We start from the raw sequence: 25,315 nt of genomic DNA, 5'->3' as shown, positions 1-25,315 counted from the left end.
AAATGCAATATAATAATAATTTCTTGTCACATTGTTATCACTTCATCATCTCAACTATATAATCAATATTTTTTTAATATTTATAATTAAAATTGTGTAAGTGGAATATCATAAAATAAGAATAGTATGTAAATGTAAATGTATAATTGTTCACTCAAATATTTATTTAAAAAAATAGTATTGATATATATTATACTTTTATAAAATTTTATATTTCTTGATTCGAAATACATCTATCTATCTTCTATACTACCTTAAAAGCATGAACTCTCAAACTTGAATGTTAAATTACTATAATACCCCCAACTTAAAACACCCAATTTATTATATTCTATATTTTATATTATATTTATTTACTCTATATTATATTAAAAGCTGACACTTTTTCACATTGATGGGTTGTGACTTTTCTGAAGGGTTGTGACTTTTTCGATGAGTTATGACATTTCTTAAACGTTGTGATTTTTTGTAAGAGTTGTGACTTATCTGATAAGTCACGATAAGCACATTTTCATACTATCCTTTATTGTCTATAAATCGAGGGGTTTCTCACACTTTTAAACTACAGCTTTTATAAGTTTTCTGTTCATCTTCTTAAAACAATGAAGATTGTAATAGTTGTTCAATTATGCAATTACAATATTTCTTGTGGGTAAATTACATAGATAAAAAAAAATGATACAACAATGACAATGGAATAACTCAACTTCAAAAGAGAAGATTATCTAGATAATTAATATGTATCCATTTTCATAGTCATAAATATACTTTTGCATCAACTTCTACTTGACAAGAATGTCAATGATTTTCTGTTGCACAAACTATAACTTGGTGCTAAAGTTGTGAAAAGTCTCAAATTATTGGAGAAAAAAGATAATTATTTTTTGAAAGAGTCCAATCTAAATTTAATAAGTACTCCTGTGTTTCCAATTTATTTATTGTACTTTCATTTTTGTTCAGCTTTAAATATAATGTTTTTTTCCTTGGGGGTAGGGGTGCATCTTTAATACCACAAAGTTAAAAGACATTTTTATATATTCTACATATCTTTAAACTAAAAAGTCTTCTTTTTAAAAAAAAAATCATATCAAATTAAAATTAGACAAATCTATATCTATCTTTTTTATCTATTTATTCTATACTACCTTAAAATAATGAACTACCTAACTTAAATGTTAAATTATTATAATACCCCCAACTTAAAACACCAAATTTAGTATATCTTTAATATTGTATATTGTATTATATTTATTTATGTATATTATATTATATCATATTAAAGGCAGACAAATTTTCACATTGAGGGTTGTGACATTTCCAAAGAGCTATAACTTTTCTGATGAATTGTGACTTTTCTATAGGGATGTGAATTTTCCAAAGAGTTGTGACTTTTCTATAGGGATGTGAATTTTCCAAAGAGTTGTGACTTTTTTGAAGGATTGTGACTTTTCAAAAAGTTATGACTTTTTCGATGAGTTGTAACCTTTTTGAATTATGACTTTTCTAAAGGGTTGTTTTTTTTTTTTATAGGGCACAATAAGCACTTTCTTCCTATGCTATCCTTTGTTGGATATAAAAAGAGGGGTTTCCTCAAATTTTTAAGCTTCAATTTTGTTTTTCTTCTTCTTCTTCTTCTTCTTAAAACACCCAATTTAGGATATCTTCTATATTTTATATTATATTATATTATATTAAAAGAAGGCACCAATTTAAATTGAATGGTTATGACTTTTTCAAAGAGTAGTGACTTTTTCGATAAGTTGTGACCTTTCCGAAGGATTGTGACTTTTATGATAAGAAAAAATGTGCATATGCTTGTACAACACTTTGTTAACTAACTATAAATAGATGGGTTTCCTCACATTTTTGAACTATAATTTTTTAATATTTTTTATTCTTCTCTTCTTATAAACTATAGTTTGATTTCCAGACGTAAACAATTTCAAAGTTTAGTGAAATTAGAACACTCACTCATATGAATTTTAAATAAATATAATACTCCAACTAAAAACATCAAATTTAGTATATCTTCTATATTTTATATAAACATTTATTTATATTATATTAAAAATAAGAACTCCAACAATACAATAATAACTAACTAATGCATTATGGAGGAGGAAGGAGAGTATATTTAAGAGGTGTAACTAAGAGATCTTACGAGTGACTACTTTTCATTAGAAATCATTAGAAAATTTACATCCCTTATTCATATGAACTTATACTTTATCATTCAGTTTATAATTATTTACTTACTATTATTTTTTAATAATATTCACATTATTTTTAAAATATAGTGTAGTACATGCTTTTGAAATTCATGTGTGTTGCACGTGTGTTAAAACTAGGATAAATAAAAAGACTAAAAATAATGGGACATCTCTTTGTTCCTTCCCCACCCCACCCCTCCCTTCTACATAGGGGTGTGCATTCGGTTTTTCGGTTTGGATTTTTTGGTTTTTGGTTTGTAAAATTGTAACCCAATCCGATCCAAAATAAAATTGGTTTGGTTTGGTTTTCCTTTATTCGGTTCGGCTTTTTTCAGTTTGGTTATTCAGTTATGTCAATGATTAATAACATAACCAAAGTAATAATATTGATTCTCTTAAATATACTTTATAATATAAATCATAAGTAAAACTTAAAACACAATACTTATAATTATACCTATTATAGATGCTCAAATATAAAATATAAATGTAATTATGATGAAAGACAATAACCAAAAAAGGACAAAAGTGGTTAACTCCAACTTAATTCTAAACCTAAACATTTATATATATATTTCGGTTTTTTTCGGTTTTTTGGTTTTTATTTTTTAAAATCCAAAACCAAACCAATAAATCAAACAAAGTAATTTATTAATCCAAAACCAATCTGAAAAACTAAAAAACCAATCCAAATAAAAATTTGATTTGATTTAATTTGATTATTCGGTTTAATCCAAATAGTGCACACCCCTACTTCTACCCCATTTTCACCACATGAAGTGAAAACAATCAAAAATTTATGTGGATAGTAATTATGAGACCAAAAAAGGAACTGCAAATAACAATAACTTCATTTCTCTTCTTCAGTTCATACAAAAGGAGAGGAAGCGCTGAGTAATAGAAAATATTCCACAGCGACGACTCTCCGGCGGAGCTGGTGGTTAACTCCGCCTTACCACGGCTGCCTGTTGAAAAACATTAATCGATCACCATGGATGGAGAAGAGCTCAAAGAAGGACTTTCGAGCTTATCAGATACAGAATTGACCGGCAAAATTGCTAGGCTAAAAAAATCTCTGTCTAGCAACATTGGTGTTAGGTTACCCGATGGAGGTGAAAAGCTTAGGGCAAATATCAAACTGCATGAGGATGAATTAGAATGGAGGAAACGGGTCGGTTCCGATCAGGTTTGACTTTGAATTTTATTCAATTCCTCTTTGTTTATTACTGTTTGATTTCGCAGTTCCATTTCTAGCATTGTGTGCTTGTAGGTATTTTCTTGCTCGTGCATTCAGTGCATGCTGTGAAATTCTAGTGAGAATAACTTGCTACAAGACTATTATAGACTAACTTCTGATTTATCCTATGCTTTACAGTCAGCTGTACAAGACAATAGTTATTAAATTGCAGTGTGTAGCATCTGCATTATGGCCAATTCGACTAAAAAAAAGGGAAGTATGTAGCATCTTTTTACATTTCGGAGAAGTATGAAGTAGGAGTAGTGAGATTCTGAACTATGTAGAGTGTCATTTCCTGCAAAATGTAGGTTTTTATGGATTAAAAACATTCTCTATGAGCTAGGGTTGGAAAGTTCTGTATAGTTATTCAAAATTTTTGTAGAGAAGGCAGTGAAGCAGATCACTCAGTCTTTGATTGTCATATTCCACCTGGTTAATGTGCTTATCTGGTGGTATAGTAAGCAACATAGTTATTAGACTCATTACAGAAAATTACCGAGAAGGTCAACCAGTTAAGGAAACGTCTTGCCAGAAATTTTCAAGCCAAGGATCTAGATCATTTAAACAATCTCCTAGGCATTGGCATCACCTAGTCAAGAATGGTGTATTATTATTTTACATACGAAGCATGTGTTAGATATTCTTAAAGAAACCAATATGATGGACAAAGCTGGTCCCATGGATTTAAATTTATGATGTTACCATATTAGGAGGATACATCTTAGATCCTATAGGATATCGAAGGCTGATTGGGAAATTAAGCTATCTCACTCTTCTCAGGCTAGACATTTTTTTTTGCTATAGATGTAGTAAGTATATTCATGCAGTCTTCATGTGGGATGCCTTCTATGGATTTTAAGATAGATCAAGACCATATCAAGGATTGTAGTATGAATGCCATAATAAAAAAAGGAATACTCAATAGTATAGGATACTTAAATGCAGATTAAACCAGTTCACTAATTGATTGATGATCTATATCTAGACGCTTGTATCATCGCAAAGTAAGAAACAGAACATTGTGACTCTATCTATTACAGAAGCTGAATATTGACTCGCAGCAACAACAACTTGTGAATTCATGTGGATGGACTAATTACTTGAAGAATTGAAGTTTACAGTCATATGAAAGAAAGTTATGTTTTTATAATTAAGAAGCATTGCACATAATTCAATTTTTCTCGAAAAACTAAGCATAAAGAAATAGATTGCCACTTTTAACAAGTTCCGTCCATATTGTTTATTTGCTCCATCTTAAGGGAATCTTGAATATTTATGCTGATGAGAACAATGAAATCCAGAAGTTAAGCTCATTCATGATGCCAAGTTGTGAAAGTAGCAAATCAACCTTGGGGAACCTATCTAATACAAGAATATACAGACATACACAAAAACGAAAGACCGTTTCAGCTTCTTAACACACTCCTATTTACATTGAAAATATGGTGTTGAAGCGAAAAAATGTTCTACGTAGGACACCTGTATCCTATGGAGCAAGCTTAATATATATATATTTTTTGGTTAAGAACAAAATTGTATTGATACCAAAGTAATATGTACAAGCCAAATAGGAGTTGACCTCCTACTTCTCAAAGAAAATTTGCAGCTATAGGACAACTATTCTGAAAGACTAGGCTATTATAAAGATACTGTACTTCATCAATAAGTCAAACAAAAAAAATTGCTCTATGACAGGAGCTAGCCTATAGATCAATAAAGCCATGGCATGATAATAAGGCTGTCTAAGGGATCCTTCCACTTCTTGTTGTCTCTGCCTCGAATATGCATATTCAGTGCTATCTCTCAGCAAATTCTAACCTCCTGGAAGTGGCCATTTTGGAATCTGAGATTATTCCTCTCCCTCCAGATGGTAGAAACTATCATCGCAAACACATAACTTTTAACTGCTCCTCTTCCAGTTTTTTTATTTGCCCATCGACTAGCCCATAAAAGTTCTTGTCAACAGTCAATACTCCTATGGAAGCCTAACCATTGAAGCATTCTGGCCCAAAAGTTACTTGTACAGTGTCACTGAATACACACTCCATTGGCACATGAATCCCAAACATAAGCAATCTATCTACTGTGGCTAATCTTCTCCAAACGACTAACCATCGACATAATTTATGTTTAGGATGAATATTTTGCTAAAGAACACTACCTTACCTTCTGATATTGTGGCATGAGCCGAGTGTAGAGTTTCTTAATTGAGAATCTACCTCCCACCACCATAGATTGGAGTGTAGTTAAAAGGTCCCGATAACATGAAGTAACCTGCATGATGTGTTTTTTGGAATCCAGGATCTTCTTAACTACCCAAGTTGTATTACCTGGGATAGTATGATTCTTCTTATTCTCCCTTTTCAAATAATACCCATACACCCACTTGATCCACAGCCCATAATTGTTTAAGATAGTAGCATTGTTCCACAAGGAAAGAGTCAGGATGTTGAGCCCTCCTGCAGCTCTTGGGTAGCAAATCATGTCCCAAGAGACAAGTGCTTTCCTTGACAGAGTTGCTGCCCCTGTCCAGAGAATGGATCTGCAGATACCCTCTATAAGTTTCAATATCTTCTTAGGTAACACAAATATTTGTGCCTTGTAGATTTGAATACCAAAGACCACTGACTTAATTTATTGAACACTTCCTGCATATGACAATAACTTTCCTGACCAACACCTAATTTTGTTGTGATCTTATCTACTAGTGACATATATTGGCCAATTGTGAGCCTTTTGAAGTATAGGGAGACACTCAAGTATTTGAAGGGAATTTTCCCTGCATATAGCCAAGAATAGATAAGATTTCCTGCTTAAGTGCTTGATTCACACCACTCGGATAGATTGAGCTTTTGTCTGGATTAGCCTGAAGTCCTGAGGCATCTGAGAACCTTTGGAAAGAACTTTGAAACAATAGGAGAGCTGACAAAGCCATCAGAAAAGTCTGGGAGATGGTTCTTGCAGTCTTTTTTTGGGTTATTTGGAATGAGAGAAACCACAGGTGTTTTGATCGGATTTCAACTCCTCTTCATGCTCTAAAAGGTAGATGTTTTTTTTTTTTTGTTCAGTTGGAGCGTTTCCTCCCCTGTTAATAGCATTGAGTCATTGACAACTTCCTGGACTTCGTTAGCTCCATGTTTATTGTGTAGTCTAACTTAGTTTCTACTTCCAAAGCTTACTAGCTTTTGTTTTTGGTCCAAAAGCTCTCAAGCTTCTGCTTTGTAATATGGCACCATCCAGTTGCCTTATGCCAGTGAGAACTTCTTATTTCATAAAAGAAAAAGGCAGTCTTCCAATAATCCTCCTGCTCTTTCAGATTTTCCACTTCATAAATTGTTCTTTTTTCAAGGACCAGTCCAAATTCTGAGATGCTGCATTCCAACTCTTCCTTCTTGGATTGCAGACCCTAGCACCATAGTAAGATGGCAAAACACTCTTTACTGAAACCCATTACATCTATATTTCATAATGGGATTTGCATGAGTCTTGACATTAAATTCTGCATTTTTGTTGTTTTTCCACAATCATGCTGTTTTAGTTCAATAGTATAGGTGGTTTCTGGATTTGATTTATAATGATAATGATGTTCTCAGTTATTCCACAGTCCACCTTCGAAAGAATATGTTTATCCTCTTCAATGATAATATAATTGAGCATCCTTGCTACTTCTGCGTTGACACCAAGTTGATGGGTGCATGAGGCATGACTTTTGTTCTGTTGATAAGGTCAATACTTCCCATTTCTTTGTGTGTGTTGGGACAAGGGGTGGTAGAATGGGTAATTTATATGGGTATCCACTCATATTTACCCATTTTAAATGGGTCGGGTACCCAACACATTTAAAAGGGGTAAAAACGAATAATACTCATATTATCCATTTTAAAGTGGGTAGTTAAATGGGTAAAAGATGTTCATTCATTAAAGAAAGAAAAGTGGTAGGGGGGTGGGGTGGTAAAAAAACTTTAAAAAAAAATTAATTTTTTTAATAAAAAAAGTTAGAAATTTTTTATTTTTTTTTGGATGGGAGGGGGGGGGGGGCTGGTAGGGGTGGGGTGATAAATTTTTTTTGAAAAAGATTTTGTTTTTGAAGCTTTTAACAAGATTCCTATTATAATATGGGTATCCATATTTACCCATATTATCCATTGGGTAACTCATTTTTACCCATTTAAAATATGAGTGGAGTCTAGTACTGTATCCATTTTTTTTTAACTCGTTTTCGATCGACTCATAGTCGACTCGATCCGCTCGTTTGCCACTCCTAGTTGGGACTATGTTAAGTTTTTCTATTATCTTTACTCTACAAGTTTTTATATATTTAAATTAAGGGAAGTTTCTTTGGGAAAAATGGGAGTACAGAGGCAATGAATCTTCAGAGTTCCTGAGAGGTGAACAAACATAATCAATTGGGGAGAGGTGATAAGACAGGGTATGACACAACTTCAGGTTACTGAGGACATGGCTTAGATAGGAGGTTGTGGAGGACATGTAGTAGGGTAGAAGGTTAGTAGGTAGTGTAGTGTTGTCTTGCTTAGGGTGAGTGTTTACCATTGCACTAGTTGTACTATTGTAGTTCTTGTTTTTATATCTATCATTGTTTATTATTGTTTTCAATAATCTATCCTAGTATGTTGTTTATTGTGTTTTGATTGTCGCACTATTTTGTTGTTGTTTTTGCTTCCTTCTGGTAGATGACTTTGCACTGTTTCCTTGTTACTTGCTATATTTTCTTCACTGTCTCCTTCTTTGTATTTGACTTTGCTGCACTTGAGCCGATGGTTTTTCAGAATAGCTTCTCTATCTCTACGAGGTAGTGGTAAGGACTGCTTACATTCTACCCTCCCTAGACCCACTTGTGGGATTTCACTGGGTATGTTGTTGTTGTTCTATTACTTTTTCATCTTAATTCTACTAGACTCTATAGGAGCTTTTCTATATCTTGAATTCCATGCTTCCATATAGTTCTGAAACTGATGCATGAATAAAGAGCACACATTCTGCCTATGCCTAGTGTGCCTAGCCTACTTCTTATCTTGAAGAGATTTATAGTTCACTCTAGGTATTTTGTGAGTTTCTTCTTATAAACAGGAGTGACTTTGGATTTGGTGTGCATGTGCATGTACACGGGTAACTATGTGGGAATCAGAACTGAGTATTATTTGTCATTTTAATTTTCTTTACTTATGTAATTAGTTCTAGAAGGAGAGCCTAAAAGTTGGATATAACTTTATAGGTGCACCTTATAACTTCGAGCCACAGGCTTCACCATCTGTGTCCTCTTCACAGTCCACCTATGCTGTTTGGTTTTTGAACAAGTTGGAAGCAGAAGTACAGTTTCATTCTTAAATTCATTTCTCTTCTTCCTCTTGAAGTTAACCATTAATTTTTGTTACTTTTGCTTATTGAATTGCAGGCAGAGTCTAAGCCAGCCAATGCTTTCCAAGAAGAACTATATGCTCTGAATCCCTGTGACCGCAAAAGTATATTAAACAACCAGTTTTCACAAAGAAAAAGACACAAGCGAGAGTTATTGTCACAGGAAGCACCTTATAAGTCTTCTGTAGACAAAGGTGAACAAGTTCTGAATGTTGATCTAAAAGGATGGGATTCTTCTACTCGTTCTAAAGAAAATATCGCCAGCTGTTTCTTGGACAAGTACGTGTTTTGTTTTTTTGGGTTCTTCTATTTCCCTAACTTTCTTAGATAATTTGTCTGCTCTGTCACTTTATTGTTGCTGTTATTATTTTGGTTATTACTGGAAGCTGTTACTCATTATGAATTTGTTTTTGAGATGAGATAACTCATTAGGAATTAGTGTATTTGCATAAGATTCATTGTGAAAGATGGGGTCCACTAATTTTTTGTTTAGATCAACATGAGTGTCAAAGCTGCTCCTGTTTATTCAGAGATCTAAATTCGAAAAGAAAAAAAAAAGCTGCTCATATTTTTGCTTTATAAGTTATGTACTGCTGAAAAGAAGTAAAATCATTTTTTAATAATACTCCATATTTCAAACAAAAAGTTGAGATTTCCACTTTGAGCCATCTGAAAACTATGTCAACCTTCATGAAATAGAATACTTTGTCATGACTCCATTGTATATTTTAAATGCGACATTTTCTCAAAAGGTTATGTACTGCTGTAAAATATGTTGAAGAGTCTTGACAAAGTATTTTATTTCAGGAAGTTGGACAATGTTTTCAGATGGCCCAGAGTTGAAATCTCAACTTTCAGTTTGACATATGGAGTATTAAATATGACATGGCTTCTTTTCAGCAGTTTTACTTTGCTGACTTGCTGTAGAGTAACATGCACAAGAGTGTAGGGGTGTAAAAGTAGTTTAATATCTCTCTCAGAACAATGTTCATTTCTATGATTATGTGATTGCACAGTAGCTCCCAAATGTGATCTCTGTAGTTCTTATTCTGCAACTATCCTTGTATACTTTAATTACACTCTGTTTGCTGCAAGTAGTTTCAAAAGAACTATAATTTCTAAGTTGGTAGTTATAAATATAAACTGGAGCACAAATGCATTTACTTTGCAACACAAAGCATCAGGTCCTTTAGAATTTATGGCCAAGCAATGAGAAAAAGGAAATTCCTGCAGCCTAATCTTTGATAAGCCAGACCTTTTTCTATTCTGAGATTTCTTAGTCAGTTTCGTTCAGAAATCTTAGTGGATAATTCCTTATCTTTGATCTCCCTACCCTTTCCTGTACTGATGTTCCTCATTCAATTTCATTCAACTATCTTTTTGGATAATACTCCTTTCTACTTAACTGCACAAAATAGTCTCTAGTTTGATCTGTAGAACATGTTCATTTCTAAAATGTTATTATCAGAGAACTAGAGCTAAGCAACCAATGGCCCAAAATTAGAGTGATCTTTTTTTCTTTAAGGAAGATAACAATATATTAATGTCAGCACAAAGGATGTGCTTAAGCCATATCTATAATTCAAAAGGCAGAACTGTGTCCCTGTTCTAACTCACAGGGAGTCCATAATGTCTAGGAAAGATTCTGCATCCTCTAATAAGCTTTTTTTACACCAAAAATGAAACAAAAAGTACAATTCGTCTCAATCTTCAAAGCATTTTGTATTTCTCTCCTTCCATATAGTCCACCTAATGCATGCTGGAACCATGTTCCACCACTTCTTCTGACTCGTGCTACCACAATTGTTGTTCCAACACTTTAAGAGATAACATGTAGACTCTGGCATGACCCACCTGATCCCAACTATGTTAAGAAACAGCTGCAAAAACTGATCTGTCACACGGCCATGCAAAAAAGGTGGTTGATACTCTCAGATTCAGCTCTACATAAAAAGCGCCTGGAGCACAGTTGGAAACCCCTTCTATTCAAAATTTTCCCGAGTTGACCATACCTCTTTTGCCGCCAGATACAAAAAGCAAGTCACCTTGTATGGGATCTTTACTTTTTAGATGAATTTCGAAGGCCTATTAGATCCTTGTAGTCCAGTATTTGGAAGTAGAGAATAAGCAGAATTGCCAGTCAAGCAACCCTTACTGTTTCCTTCCCAAACCACTATGTCTTCATTTCTTCTAAGACCTTGAAAAGGCTCCCAAACTTTGAAAAATTCAGCAACTCTTTGAACCTCAGTCATTCAAAAATCTTCTAAAGTTGAGATTCCATTAGTCCTGTCCCCATACTTCCTCAATCTTGCTTTAGGTGAAAGAACCAAATTACAAACATCTGGAAACTTATCTTTTGAAAGGCCCATGTCCAGTGTTTTGAGGAGTGCGAAGCGGAAAAAAGCGACAAGGTTCCGCTTCACGCTATAAGCGAAGTGCTCTCTTCAACACAATTTGAACGAACAAAAGACCAAAATAAAAAGAGACAAAATTTATAAGCAGAAGTTCAAATTAAAAACTAAAAAAATAGATATCACAAAATCCTCCATAGACCATAGGACATACAAAATCAAAGCTACTAATGGTTCAACATTTAGTTCCTATTCTTCTAAAATTCTACTTCTACAAGATTGTCTAAATCTTATATTCCTCCATGGTTTTTCTATTGCTAATTATCTTCTTCTTCAACTCCATCATCATATTCTTCAATTCCATCAATTAGGGATAGACTTGTAGCTACTTATTTTCCCTTCATGTGTAAGATTGAAGTATTCCCCCTTAAACCATAATGGTTCTCCTCAACTCCACTTGCCTCCGCAGCAACACCCCAAGTGAAATCAAAATCTCCCAAAAAAATTGCTTCATCTTCATGATTCTCAGGGACTCCGGTTAGCCATTCATTAGCATCATTAATATTTTCCAAAATAATTGGATCAACTACATTGCGAGCATTGTAACGGCGCCTCAATATTTTATTGCATTAATTGAACACTAGGTCATTGGGGCGCTTTAGGGGTTAGTCTATTCCTCTTCTTGGTATGAATCTGCAAAAGTAATTATTAGGAGATAGGACAATTGAGATATAGTTTAGTTATCTCAGTATAATAAATCTTTCTTCATAGTTCTCACATGTTCAAACATGCCCTAGTTCTTCTCACATTTCAGTTGAGCTACTAGTTAGACTTGGAACTTTGATGGCGATATTTTGTAATTTTGAGTTTCTAAACCATAAAGCTTCCACAATTTAAATATTGAAGTAGAACAAATATTTAAAAATTAATAAGTTTAAAAAATAACTTAGCACTTGATCACCATATCCACTATTGTATCTTGCACATCTTCATTGGCGACCAACTTACCAACACAATCATGGAATCCTTTCCACACTTTTTTTATCTAGTAAATCCATCTCATAGTTATCATAAAAGAGTGATGGGTTCAAAGTATTCCCAACTCCATGCAAATGTCAATGAAGTTGATCTTCCCACCGTCTATCAATTATCTCAAAGACCTTGGCATATTTATGTACATAAATGTCGCTTGAATAGCCTCCTTAGTTGTATCCACAACTCCATAAAGGTAGCCCATTAGTGGGTTTTTCCCCATCCACCAACTGAAGTACTTTAATCAAGGGACCATTGATTTTAAGAGCATGAACAATATTGTTCCAAGAAGTATAAGAAAGATTCATGCGTGCAACTTCTACCCCCTACCTCCTTTTTGCAAATTACTTGTGTTCCATTTTTTTTTAAATGAATAAGCGTCACCAACATGGGTTGTGGTGCACTGGTGGGAGTGCTTTACCCTTAACCAGAGGTCTCGGGTTCGATCCCTGGGTATGGAGAAAATCTTGTTGGGAGCGCCACCCCCGAATGGGCCCTGCAGAGCGCGATCCGGATTTAGTCGGAGCTCCAATGTGGGCTCCGGACACCGGGTGGGAAACCAAAAAAAAGAAATGAATAAGCGTCTAAATTGGCCTTTTGCATGTGCATACTATGCAAGGTCAAGAAAGCAGTTGCAAATCTAGTCTTGCCAAGTTTCACTAATTTTTTTGTGAATCTCCTCATCATATTCAATAACAAAAGCCTTTGAACAATGTAAGAATTTACCCTTACTGCCTAAGTAAAAATTGTAGTGAAGGGTCATTTCTTGAAAACGTTCTTGAACAACAAATTTATGCAATGAGCTGCTCATGGAGTCCAATAAATGTGCGGGAACACTCCCTTTAACATATCGCCGGCTTTACCATTTTCACTTGCATGATTTGTAACAACTTGAACAACATTCTTTTCTCCAATCTTTTTTGTAGTGTTTCGAAACAAGGAGAACATTTTGATGGAATCTGTAGGCAAGTCGCTCGCATGAGTGGATTCAAGAAATAAGCTTCCTTTTGGAGAATTCACCAACACATTGATGATCATTTTACCAATTCTTGCCATCCACTTAGCCATCATAATGGAATATCCAAACTTGTTCCATTCTACCCTATGTTCCTCTAGAATTTGTCTCTTCCACTTCTTTAGTTAGATAAGGACCTCTTACTTCATGATAAGTGGGGGGAGGGGGGGGGGGGTCATTCCTGAACCAAATTGACCTACGACCTCAATGAACGCTCTAAAAGTGTCCGTATAGTTGACACAATTGAAGGTGATCCCTGCATTGTTCACCCACCGTGAAAAAGTCACAACTGCATGATCCCTCAAAATATCCTTGGCAACATCATGCAATTTTTTTATCCTTTTTCCCTGCATTATCTCCTGGCTTCTGTGAAAAGTAACTATCTAAAGGACCTTTCCTACATGTTGATCCACTACCTGAAGAGACTATTGTATTCTTGCCCGTTTTTGTGATTTTGCAAGAAGCGACAAATCAATAGCTTCATCTTCTTCCATTTTTTTCTTCATCAGCATCATCAAGATTAGTCACATTTAGTTGATGTAAGCATTTGACGTTTTAGCTCCTTTTTCCCTCAACATAGTTTTTTATTTTTTCCTCCACAACTTTCGTGCATTTTGTACATCGTGTGTCATCGCTATAAGTACCAATAAGATGTTTGTGGCGAAAAATTCCGCCTACAAACATCTTGTCGTAGAACAGACATATAACTGCAGTCCTATTGGTTTCACTACCTCTTTTCCCATATTTCCAATCCGGGTCTGACAGATTTAATCAGGGGTAATATTTTGGAGAAATAAATAAGCAACATATAGCATCATTGTTAAGGAAAAATATTCAGCAATATTTTATTCACGTTTAAGAAAAAAAATCCACAACATAAATTAATCAATGTTAAGGAAATTCATCACTTTTAAACTTAAAAAAAGGCACGTGACTTAACCTCAACATTCAAAAGGCTCGTTGTAGGGGGTTATTGTTTTTAGATGATTGTGAAAGGGATTTAAGAATTATTTTTAGACTAAACTATTTGTTTTTTTAATAAGGTAACATGGTGACTCTAACCCACAACCGTAAGGTTGGAGCCGTAGGTACTTTCCAGTTTCCACTAAGTAAGATATGTATTTTGTGTCATTTTCAGGGAGGATAGGATTTCTATCCTGCAATCCCATGGGAATGCTGATCGTCCACCCCCATGAGATTGCTTATCGGTTCAATAGACCTGATTGATTGCTTACCTAAGCAAATGAACACCAATTTTGAATAGGGTTCATAATCTGAATCCACCAAAAAATGAACCAAAATCTGGTTAAGAGATAGGGTAATTGTAACCCCCCTTATCCCATCCCTTATCAACCCGAGCCCTATGCTTTGAGAATGTGTACTTTTTCTTGTTTTTGAATGATTCAAAAGGTGCAAGTAGCACAGACTGAGAATAACATGCAAGAAGGTTGCTTTAGATGGTTCAGACATGTTCTGAATTGACTTACAGATGCACTGATATGTAGTTCTGAAACTATGGTAAGTAAAAGTGTTAAAAAGGGGATGAGGTAGACCTAAAATCACATGGAAGGAAGTTGTCTCGAAAGACCTATAAATACTTGGTATCAATGCAGACTTAGCCAAAGATAGGGCACAAGGATCCATATAGTTGATAACTACTAGTTGATGATAGGTCTTAGACTTGTCAAATAACTTTTAATATTATTGTTATTAATATTTATCTTTTTATTTTATTTTGTTTAGCATGATGATGATGATGATACTAAATGATCTCAAATGAAAGTGAGGATTCATATTTACCCCAACTTGTTTGGGATTGAGGTGTAGTAATAGTAGTTGTTCTTTTTTTTTTTCTCTTGAATTTCTCTTTCAAGTCCAAAGTTACTCAGGAGATCATTTCGGTCATGATATTAATTTGATATTCTCAAGAGGCACTTGTGATCTTCAAGCTACATTTAGAATTATTTGTTGTACTTGTTTGCTATAAATCCATGAGCCATGAAACTTTGACTTGTTTAATTATTCATTTCTTTTCCTGCCTCTCCTTTGCTGCAATTTGTACCTTTTGGTGTTCTATTATAAATAATCAAACCAAAGGAAAACGTGATTGCTAGTGATTTGATCTTTTTCTTTTCAGGTTTAAAGCCTCTCAAGCACAATCTTCATATACTCGAAGGCATGCAAATGTAAGGCTTCTTATGTATCTTAGTTATCCTATTCCAGCTAGCTTACATGTAGGCGTGTAGCTATTTTTTTGTCAATATGACAACTTGCATTTGGTATTTTGGGAGTTGCTATTGGCTTTCTGTGACACTAGGAATCCACATTGACAAACTCGGGATAAATGTTTGGGTATATAAGAAAACAAGCCCTAAAGCCTAGTGACGCGTTTCTAGGCCCAACGTAGACAATATCAGCAGTGGGCTAGGCTATTGTAGATGGTATCAGGGTCACTCTGCGTACAACCTTGAGCGATGGTGGGGCAAACCTCAAAGAGAATGTTGAATCCGCAAGGGAAGGTGTATGTGATACCCTAGGCAAATTGAACATCGAGAAAACATGGGAGAAATGCTGAGTATATAAGATAACAAGTCTTAGACCCTTATTGACACATTTTACAGTTGTGCGGGCCTACACCCAAATCGGTCACTAGTGTACGACATTGTTACAGTTTCAGGCAATACCTTTGGTTGATTATCAATATTCACATGCTAAAGACTAAGATGGTTGTTCCAGTGCACCACTACCTCTTTCTTTCTCTCCTTCTCTTCCTCCCTTAGGGGGTGGGAGGTGGTTAGTTGCAGTAGGTATACATTGATTGATGAACTTATTAATACTTTAACCACTTAGCTCCTCCTTTTTTCTGTTGTTTCAATATAAATTAGAAGTTTACTAGGGAATAATGATCAGAAATGTGAAACAGAAGAAAAAATAAGAGAGAATTTGACTTGACTATTCCATCAAGCTATTGAGCTTACATAAATATGTTTACATTTGTTAAAAAAGAAAGAAAATCACTATATAATTACAATAGGACTAAATCAAGTGATCTAATATATTTACATATATATTCTAGATTATTCCTAAGGATTCTACACTCTCTCTCAAGTTGGTGCATACAAATCGTGTATACCACTCTTGCTACACATATTACTTGTTCTACGACTGGCTAAGACTTGGTGAATATATTACAAGTTGATCAATTGACTTCACGAACTTTGCAGTGATGTCTCCTCAGAGTATCTTTTCTCCGACTAAATAACAAGCAATTTCTATGTGTTTTTTCCTCTCGTAAAATATTGGATTCAATTCAATTTGAAGTGTATCAATGTAGCCTCATTATCGCACACAAGTTCCATTTCATTATTTTTTCCAAATTTTAACTCCTATAGTTGCTTGATCCATACAAGTTCACATGTAGCCATTGCCATAGCCATAGCCCCATTATTCAGCTTCTGCACTCAATTGAGCAACCACATATTTTTTCTTACTTCTCCAAAACACCAAATTTCCTCCGACTAAAACTCAATACACAGAGGTAGATCATTTGCCAGATCTGCCCAATCTGCATTTGTTTATCCGATTCCATTTTATTATTTTTCCAAATTTTAACTCCTATAGTTGCTTGGTCCATATAAGTTCACATGTAGCCATTGCCATAGCCCATTATTCAGCTTCTTCACTTAATTGAGCAACCACATTTTGTTTCTTACTTCCCCAAAACCCCAAATTTCCTCCAACTAAAACTCAATACCCAGAGGTGGATCGTTTGCCAGAGGGTGGCTCTGCCCAATCTTCATTTGTATATCCAATGATTTGCTTATGTCCTCAGTCTTTGTAAAGTAGTCTTTTCCTGGAGAAGATTTATGTCTGGAAGAATGCGAATGACTGCATTTCAATGGTTGTCACAAGGAGAATCAAAGAACTGACTTACAACGCTAACCAGGAAAGCAATGTCAGGTCGAGTTGCAGTGAGATAATGCAATTTTTCTACCAACCTCCTATATCTTCTCGGATCAACAAAATTTGATTGTTGCTCCATATATACCCAATCTTTGAGACCCCCATGAAGAAAAACGTTCGTAATATTCATATGGTAGAGAGTCCAATAGCAAGAAGTAAAGAACAACCATAGATAAAAAGAGACGGAGTAAAGCAGTCTTAGCCACAGGAGTGAAGGTATCATCATAGTCAAGATGAAAAATCTGTGTAACCTTTGACCTTTGTCAAAAAAAATAATCTGTGTAGCCTTTGGCAACCAGTCATGCTCTATCAATCTATCTATCAGGGCAACCTTCATGGTATATAACTAATGACAACCAATTGGAGACTTACCTAGAGGTAGAGGAACAAGTTCCCCAGTACCACTAGAGTGTAAGGCATATATCTCCTTAATCATAGCTTGTCGCTGGCCTGGGTGAGAAAAAGGTTCACCTGTAGTCCTACGAGCAGTAATAGATGATAGTGATGATACAAAAACAGAACGAGCTGGTAACGAACAATGATAATTTCGACTAGTATAGATAGGATTGGGACTACAAATACAACGAATACCTTTATGAGCGGCAATGGGAGAACTCTTCGTAGACAAGTTCGCAGCCACAAGTCGGCAACCTGCAAAGAGTCTGGTGTCAGTTGTGAATTGTCCTGACCAGATGAAGAGTGCAGACGACGATGATAAGTCAAAAAAAATTCTAAGACATTTTGGAGGGACATGATGAATTGTTGTAGCCTCTCTTGCTTTATTTATTCTTTTCCCCCTGAATATAGTTCATTCTCTTGGAAACCATGAACTTCTGCTTCATTCCTAATGTGATCTTTCTTGCCATTTGAAAATTCATCATTTTCCCAGGGGCAGGCTGTTGTTCTAGTGGATGAGGAGGATCCTGATGCAATTAAAGAGACAGAGCCAGTGGACCAAGTAATTGAACGGTAATATATTACTCCCTCTGTCCCAATTTATGTGACTTACTTTCCTTTTTAGTCAGTCCCAAAAAGAATGACACATTTCTATATTAAGTAACAATTTAACTATAAAATGTCTATTTTTTACCCTTAATAAAATGATTCACCGCCACACAAATTTCTATCATTCATTTTGGACCACAAGTTTTAAAAGTCTTTCCTTCTTTCTTAAACTCCGTGTCGAGTCAAACTACCTCACATAAAATGGGACGGAGGGAGTAGTAAATTAACATTTTCTCAAAGTTACATACCAACATCTGATATGAGTGCTAGTGAGAAATTGTTGATATCTCTTATATTCCTCTTTTTCCTGCAGAAAGGCAACCACGATATACTATCCTTCACGGTATGACATGAATCACAACCTTATTGATCCAGTATGCATTACTTATTACCTTGGGGAGTACCATTTTTTTGATTGCTTACGATTTCTTTATTGTTTTTGCACTGACATAGGGTTGATCCCGAATCCGTTGAAATTTGTTGTTTGGACATGGAATCTCTAGCACCTGAAGCATATTTGTCATCGACTATAATGAATTTCTACATCCGGTGAGTCAACAAAATATTTCGTCTAATAGTAACATTGTTGATTGATGAATAGATAGATTAGACATATATTGGAAAATAGGTTCCTTTGAATTTTCCCCAAGAAAAAGGAAAAAAATTATAAAAGGAAAAGAAGAATGAAACTAAAGAATCTTCATGTCAGTTCCAAAGAAAATTTTCACCTTCTGAACAAAGAGATGTTTCCTAACTTTCTGTTCCAATTAAAGCAATCTCTAGTCTAATGTCAATTATAGAGCTTAGCTGATTAAATATATGTTGTGGCATGCACATATACAGAAACAGTCATGTAATATATATATATATATATTTATTTTTCTGAAATCTTGTGTTTGTATTTGATGGGTACCTCTGTAATATCGTTTTGCCTTTTCCCAACATCAGCTATCATTTGGTACTATTGCTAGTTAGCCACCTAATAAATACCAACTAACTAACTAACAAAAATTGCTTGTGGACTTGATTTTTAGCAGATGGTTTGGATAATCTGTTCACTGTCTTTATAGAATGAAATCAACTTCTGGGATGCATGAAGTTGGTCAACACTTACGTTATATTCTTTCTATCAAATGTATCATTATATTTTAACATTATAGAAGTAGTTGCATGTTATAAATAGACATTATAGAAGTAGTTGCATGTTAAAAATAGATATTTTTTATGTTCTCCGCTTTCCACAACTGTAACACTTGTCATTCCGATTACTTCATCCTTTTTTTAAAAAAAAATAAAATTTCCAGAGTCTTTGCTTTAGGGATCATTCCTTCTTACTTTATAGTAGTTATTGTTCCGGTTCCCGAAGGTATAGCTCTCCCTTCAACTTTTTCTTTGAAATCAGAAACTGTTCCAATATCCTAGTAAGATAGGCAAGCGGACGGAGAACTAGACTTAGGCGGTGTTTGGATTGACTCTTTTTAAAGTAGCTTATAAGTTAAAAAGCTAGAAGTCATAAGTTGGTCATACCTAACTTATGGCTTTTAGCTTATTTTTGTACTTTTTTGGTCTAAAAATAGGTGCTTAAAAACACTTTCCATCTTTCCCAAACACCTCCAAAATAAAAAAGGAGCTTAAAAGCTACTTAATATAACTCAATCCAGACACCCTCTTAATACTTAGCACCGGTAAGAGTTACCACGGTGTGACCAGGAGGTCACAAGTTCAAGTCGTAGAAACAACCTCATGCAAAAACGCAAGATATGCTGCATACAATAGACCCAACGTGATTAAACCTTTTCTAGGATCCTGAGCATAGAGGGAGCTTAGTGCACTGGAATGACTTCTTTAGCACCCAAGCACGTGTCTTATTTCTTTCATCCAGAGACAACAAAAAGAGATCAAAGCAGAATGAGTGTGTGACAGACATTTGGTTCCTTTAACTCCCTTCCAAGCAAACCACCTATTTTTTTCATATACCCATATATGACAAATGTATCTAACTTGCCAAATGAAATATCATTTTAACGAATAACATAGGTATTGGCTCTTTAGCCTCATCATATAAAAGAGATACTATTTCATTCAGGTATGTCGTAATGAGGATCCATATCGAATACAAAATAACCCAAAGTACATCTATGTAGCCTCTAGGACAACCAAATGGAAAATACTCTGGACGTAAATGGTTGTGCAAAAGAATTATGTAAACTAGGCCTCCATCGAACATATAATGTGGTTCACCAAAAGTATGGAGGAGAGGATGAACTCTAGCTCATGTGCACGTCACCTACAACTCATGTCCTTGTAATGAAACAATGACAATACGCAGACAAAGTCGTGAGTGCCATGTGCACGAAGTGTCAGACGTACTCCTCAAGTTGTGGGACAAAATGTGACGAAACATGCATAATATATGACATAAGTAGAACATTTATCTTTACATGCCAACTATAACTCATAATGTGCATATGCATCCTTGCAATTGATCTCGTTCCTGAAAAAGTCATATTTGGCTCTCTAGGGGCCATAATCATAATAATAATAATATAAGCATATCCTTTATGCTGAGAGTACTACCTGTAGGCGAGACAAGATGTGCCACAATTAGGACCATGAATTACTCTTCTCCGTTATTTATAGCAACTCCAAAAGCATTTCATACACAATATGACACTATTGGGCTAGTTTTCATAAAAATATTCCAAATGTCACACCATTAACCTCAACTAATATTCTTGTCATTCAAGGCCTCACTATACACTTATACATTCCGATATATAGATTAGGTGCAAATATGTGATGGACTTTGTATCAAAATCATATGGAGATCATAGTCATCATAATGTTCACATTCATATTGTAGGATCATTCTTGAAAACAAAATACATGCAACATAGGCATTACTTCATATTTCAATTCATAATGCAAAATAAGTCTTTAACACTTCATATGGAATCAAGATAGTGCATATAACAGTAGTTAATCAAAACTCATGGTATCACGAGCACAAATCAACATTTTAAATCATATTTTGAAATCATGCATTTGGAGAGAAGGCCACAAAAAATATTTGTCCTCAACTTGCCTCAATCTTTATTCTTGCCTTTCAATCACATGACGCACCAACACCTTTGATATGTTTAATCTACATAATAGCATCTCAATTTTTCCATTACATGACAAACATATCATAACTCATTTAGGTCTTGAGCGTTGGTTTCAAAACTACCTAAATTTGTAATCACCTCTTGATAAGAATTTAGCCAGTTATATCAAATAATAAGAAGATAAAGTGAAAGTGAAAGTATGAAGATTAAAGAATAAAGACTGAAAATTAAAAATAGTAGAAATTTGAGAAGTAAATCATTAAATCTTGAAAGTACCCCTCCGTTCACTTTTACTCGTCACATTTAGACTTGACAAGTGTATTAATGATTGACATGACTATTTTACCACACTACCTGTTAGGAATTTGCTTTTGCTGAATACAACATCTGCTCATCCCCAAATGGATCTAATGAGAAACTTTTTCCTCTCATTTTGACTTTGAACAAGTCCTGGCCTGAGGAATCCTTGATCAAGCAATATTTATCTTCAAAATGAAGTTTGAAACCTTTTTCTAACAGTTGACCTACACTTAATAAGTTCTGGTCTAAGCCAGGTACATAAAGAACATCTGCTATTGTTTTTGTACCTGCTTGTGTCTCAACTCCAATAGTTCCTATTCCTTTTGCTGGAATGTGACCACCATGGCCTATTTTAATCTTTGCAACTCGAGTAGGCTTCAATTCATTGAAGAGTTCTTTATCATTAGCCATGTGATTTGTGCATCCGTTGTCAATCAACCACGACTCGCTTGAAACATTGCTTGCAAAACATGATGCAACAAAGAGTTGATTCTTCTCCTATTCATTAACAACTCGAGCATCTACATCCTACTGCTGAGTTTTGTTCTTACAAATGATTGCTTCATGCCAAAACTGATTGCACAAACTGCACTTAGCATCAGGCCTTCTCCAACACTTGAAAGGTGCGTGTCCGATCTTGCCACAATGCTTACAGGGAGGGTAGTTTCCTTTGAAACTACCTGTTTTGTTTTTGTTGTTGCGTGCTGCACCGTCTCCATCTGTTGGTTGGTACTTCTTGTTCTTCTTTTTCTTATATCATCCATCATCTTGATGCTTGGTTGGTAAGGCTCCTTCGACCGCTCCTTCTTGTCTCATAACACGCCATTGCTCTTGTGCTTGAAAGGCACTTAAGAGCTCTGTTAGTGTAATATTGGACAAGTTTTTAGTATTTCTTAAAATTGTAATGGTCGCCTCAAATCTTCCACGTATCGTTACAAGGATTTTCTCAATGATCCTTGAATCGTTAAAAGTGGAACCCAACAATCTGACGTGATTTGCTATGTTAAGAAGTCTGTCAGAGTATGATACAATTACAGAGAATTACAGAGAAGAAACAAATTCCAGGAGTAATCTCGAGGAATATGAACAGCTAGTTCAGGGATTAAAACCGAGAATTCAGCTAAAGAGAGAAATATAGAGAGAAGAAAACAATCTTATTATCAATCAAATGAATGAATGTCAATAATCTAATACAATCCTTTTATAGGCTCCTAGAGATTGCTAAAACAGTTAAAATCCATAGCTACAGTAATAACATAATTTAACCATAAAATCCACAGCTACAGTAATAACATAATTTAACCATCTAACAGTGCTAACTGTTCTAACTAACTTCTGGACTTGTTAACAGAATTTGCTAGTTATCGATTAGTTCTCCTTTTGCTAACTTGTATCAATACCCCTCCGTAAAGAACAGACTTGTCCTCAAGGCTGAAAAGAGGGAAATCTATGCTGCAATTCAGAAAGATATTCCCAAGTTGCCTGATCAGCTTCCAAACCTAACCACTGGACAAGCACTTGACACACGGCTTTGTTACCCTTCTTCACCAACCTCCTCTCAAGTATAGCTTCAGGCGTCGGACAGTACGGATTGGAAAGCTGTAGGACTGGAGGATGAGAAATGTCCCGAGGCACCTCATGGTATCTCTTGAGCTGAGAAACATGAAAAATGGGATGGATCAACACATCAACAGGAAGCAACAATTTATAGGCCATTGCACCAACCCGTGCATCAATGATATAGGGGCCATAATACTTTGCTGCTAGCTTGTTGAAAGGTCGAGCAGCCACTGAAACTTGTCTATAAGGTTGCAGCTTCAAATACACCCAGTCACCAACTGCAAATACCCTGTCTGATCTATGTTTGTTAGCCAAGTCCTTCATCCTTTGTTGTGCCCGACTGATGTGAAACTTAAGCAACTCAATAATTGCCTCTCTTGCTTCCAAGGACCTGTCAACATCTCGTTAGCAGCTTCTCCAACCAAATAAGGGAGATGAATAGGTGGTTTTTGACCATGTGAGAAATATAGGAAAAGAATATTATTGAATTGTTGTCGTGTCTACATTATTACATTGAGACCCTATTTATAGACCCTAGAATACAATCCTTTACCAAGTAGGATACTATTTAGTATTCCTATTTCTATTTCTATTTCTATTTCTATTCCTATTCCTATTCTAATAGGATTGTATAAACCTATTCCTATTCTTATAGGATTGTATAAACCTATTCCTATTCTTATAGGATTGTATAAACCTATTCCTATTCTAATAGGATTGTATAAACCTATTCATATTCTAACACTCCCCCTCAAGCTAGTGCATACAATTCATGTACCTAGCTTGTTACAAATGTAATTAACACGAGGACCGATGAGGGGCTTGGTGAGACATCTGCGAGTTGATCACTCGACTTCACAAAATTGACAATAAATTTCAATGTGCTTGATCTTCTCATGAAATACTGAATTTGATGCATAATGCCGATAAAACACAGAGTGATAAAATTACAGTGTTGGAACTTCCCAAACCAAGCTTGCAAAAACTGTTTCAGACCATAGAGTGACTTATGTAATCAACATACAAGGCTACTAAACTCCCCCTGAGCAACAAAATTAGGTGGTTGCTCCATATAGACTTTTTCACAATGCAGCGAACATTGTAAGTGCTCAAAATCTAGTATAAAGTACATGGTTCATGTTGGAATCAATAGACAGTCGATATTAAATAAGTCACTGAAAAACTGCCCGAAACATGCTCATATGCCGGAGTATTAGATTTGATGGATAAAAGTGGTCACAATCTAAGAAATCAAATTATATGGGTAGGGTTGGAATGATGTCACGACCCAACTAGAAAATAGAAATTATATAGGATAGTTCAAATTGATGGAACGACCCCATTGAAAAAGAGAAATAATATGGGTAGGGTCGGAATGATGGCACGACCTTACTGAAAAAGAAAAATAATATGGGTAGGGTCGGAATGATGGCACGACCCTACTGAAAAAGAAAAATTATACGGGCAGGGTTGGAATGATGGCACAACCCTATGCAAATCAGATTTAAGGAGTCACCGGAAAGACGAATGAAACTATGCAAATCAAATCTGAGGAGTCACTGAAAAGACACATGATGCTATGCTACTCAGATATGAGAAATAGTTCGGAAAAATCCGCGGTACTACACAAATTAAATATGAAAAGTAGTCCGGAGAGATGCACGGTGCTACACAAATCAGATATGCAAAAAAAGGTAGTCACCGGAAGGATGGCACGGTGCTACACAAATTATATATGAAAAAGGAGTCACTGGAATGATGGCACAGTGCTACACAAACTAGATATGAAAAAAGTAGTCACCAGAATGATGGCACGGTGCTGCACAAATTAAATATGAAAAAGCAGTCACCGGAATAATGGCACGGTGCTACACAAATTAGATATAAGAAAGTAGTCACTAGAATGATGCATGGTGACCCAACTTTTGCTAACATAATCATTGGCCAGACGGGTAACATATATGGGTGCCACCCGCCGGCAGCGGAAGCTCTTTAATTCTCTACCAAGTTCGTAGAGGCTCTGATACCATGTGAGAAATATAGGAAAAGAATATTATTGAATTGTTGTCGTGTCTACATTATTACATTGAGACCCTATTTATAGACCCTAGAATACAATCCTTTACCAAGTAGGATACTATTTAGTATTCCTATTTCTA

At 35.2% G+C, this 25,315-nt stretch overlaps 1 protein-coding gene across 6 annotated transcripts in view; it reads left to right on the top strand.

The window, feature by feature from the left end:
• Positions 1 to 3,086: 3,086 nt before the first annotated feature.
• The window catches only part of LOC125833781 (ubiquitin-like-specific protease 1D), a 36,241-nt gene continuing 14,012 nt past the window's right edge, over positions 3,087 to 25,315 (top strand). For 2 of the 6 annotated variants that reach the window (XM_049512961.1, XM_049512965.1), the window contains exons 1-6: positions 3,116 to 3,396; positions 8,861 to 9,102; positions 15,359 to 15,407; positions 18,074 to 18,153; positions 18,503 to 18,532; positions 18,643 to 18,738. In XM_049512961.1, the coding sequence (XP_049368918.1) occupies positions 3,202 to 3,396; positions 8,861 to 9,102; positions 15,359 to 15,407; positions 18,074 to 18,153; positions 18,503 to 18,532; positions 18,643 to 18,738 (692 nt within the window). In that variant the 5' untranslated portion in view covers positions 3,116 to 3,201. Of the gene's footprint in view, positions 3,397 to 8,860; positions 9,103 to 15,358; positions 15,408 to 18,073; positions 18,154 to 18,502; positions 18,533 to 18,642; positions 18,739 to 25,315 lie in introns of all 6 variants that reach the window. The other 4 variants (XM_049512960.1, XM_049512963.1, XM_049512962.1 and 1 more) reach the window with 4 other exon arrangements.

Source organism: Solanum verrucosum, unplaced genomic scaffold (genome assembly GCF_900185275.1).
Source record: "Solanum verrucosum unplaced genomic scaffold, falcon-dt-bn FXZP01000107.1, whole genome shotgun sequence".
Taxonomy (NCBI): Eukaryota; Viridiplantae; Streptophyta; class Magnoliopsida; order Solanales; family Solanaceae; genus Solanum; species Solanum verrucosum.
The sequence above is the reverse complement of the archived record's forward strand: the minus strand, read 5'-3'. Positions and strand labels throughout refer to the sequence as shown.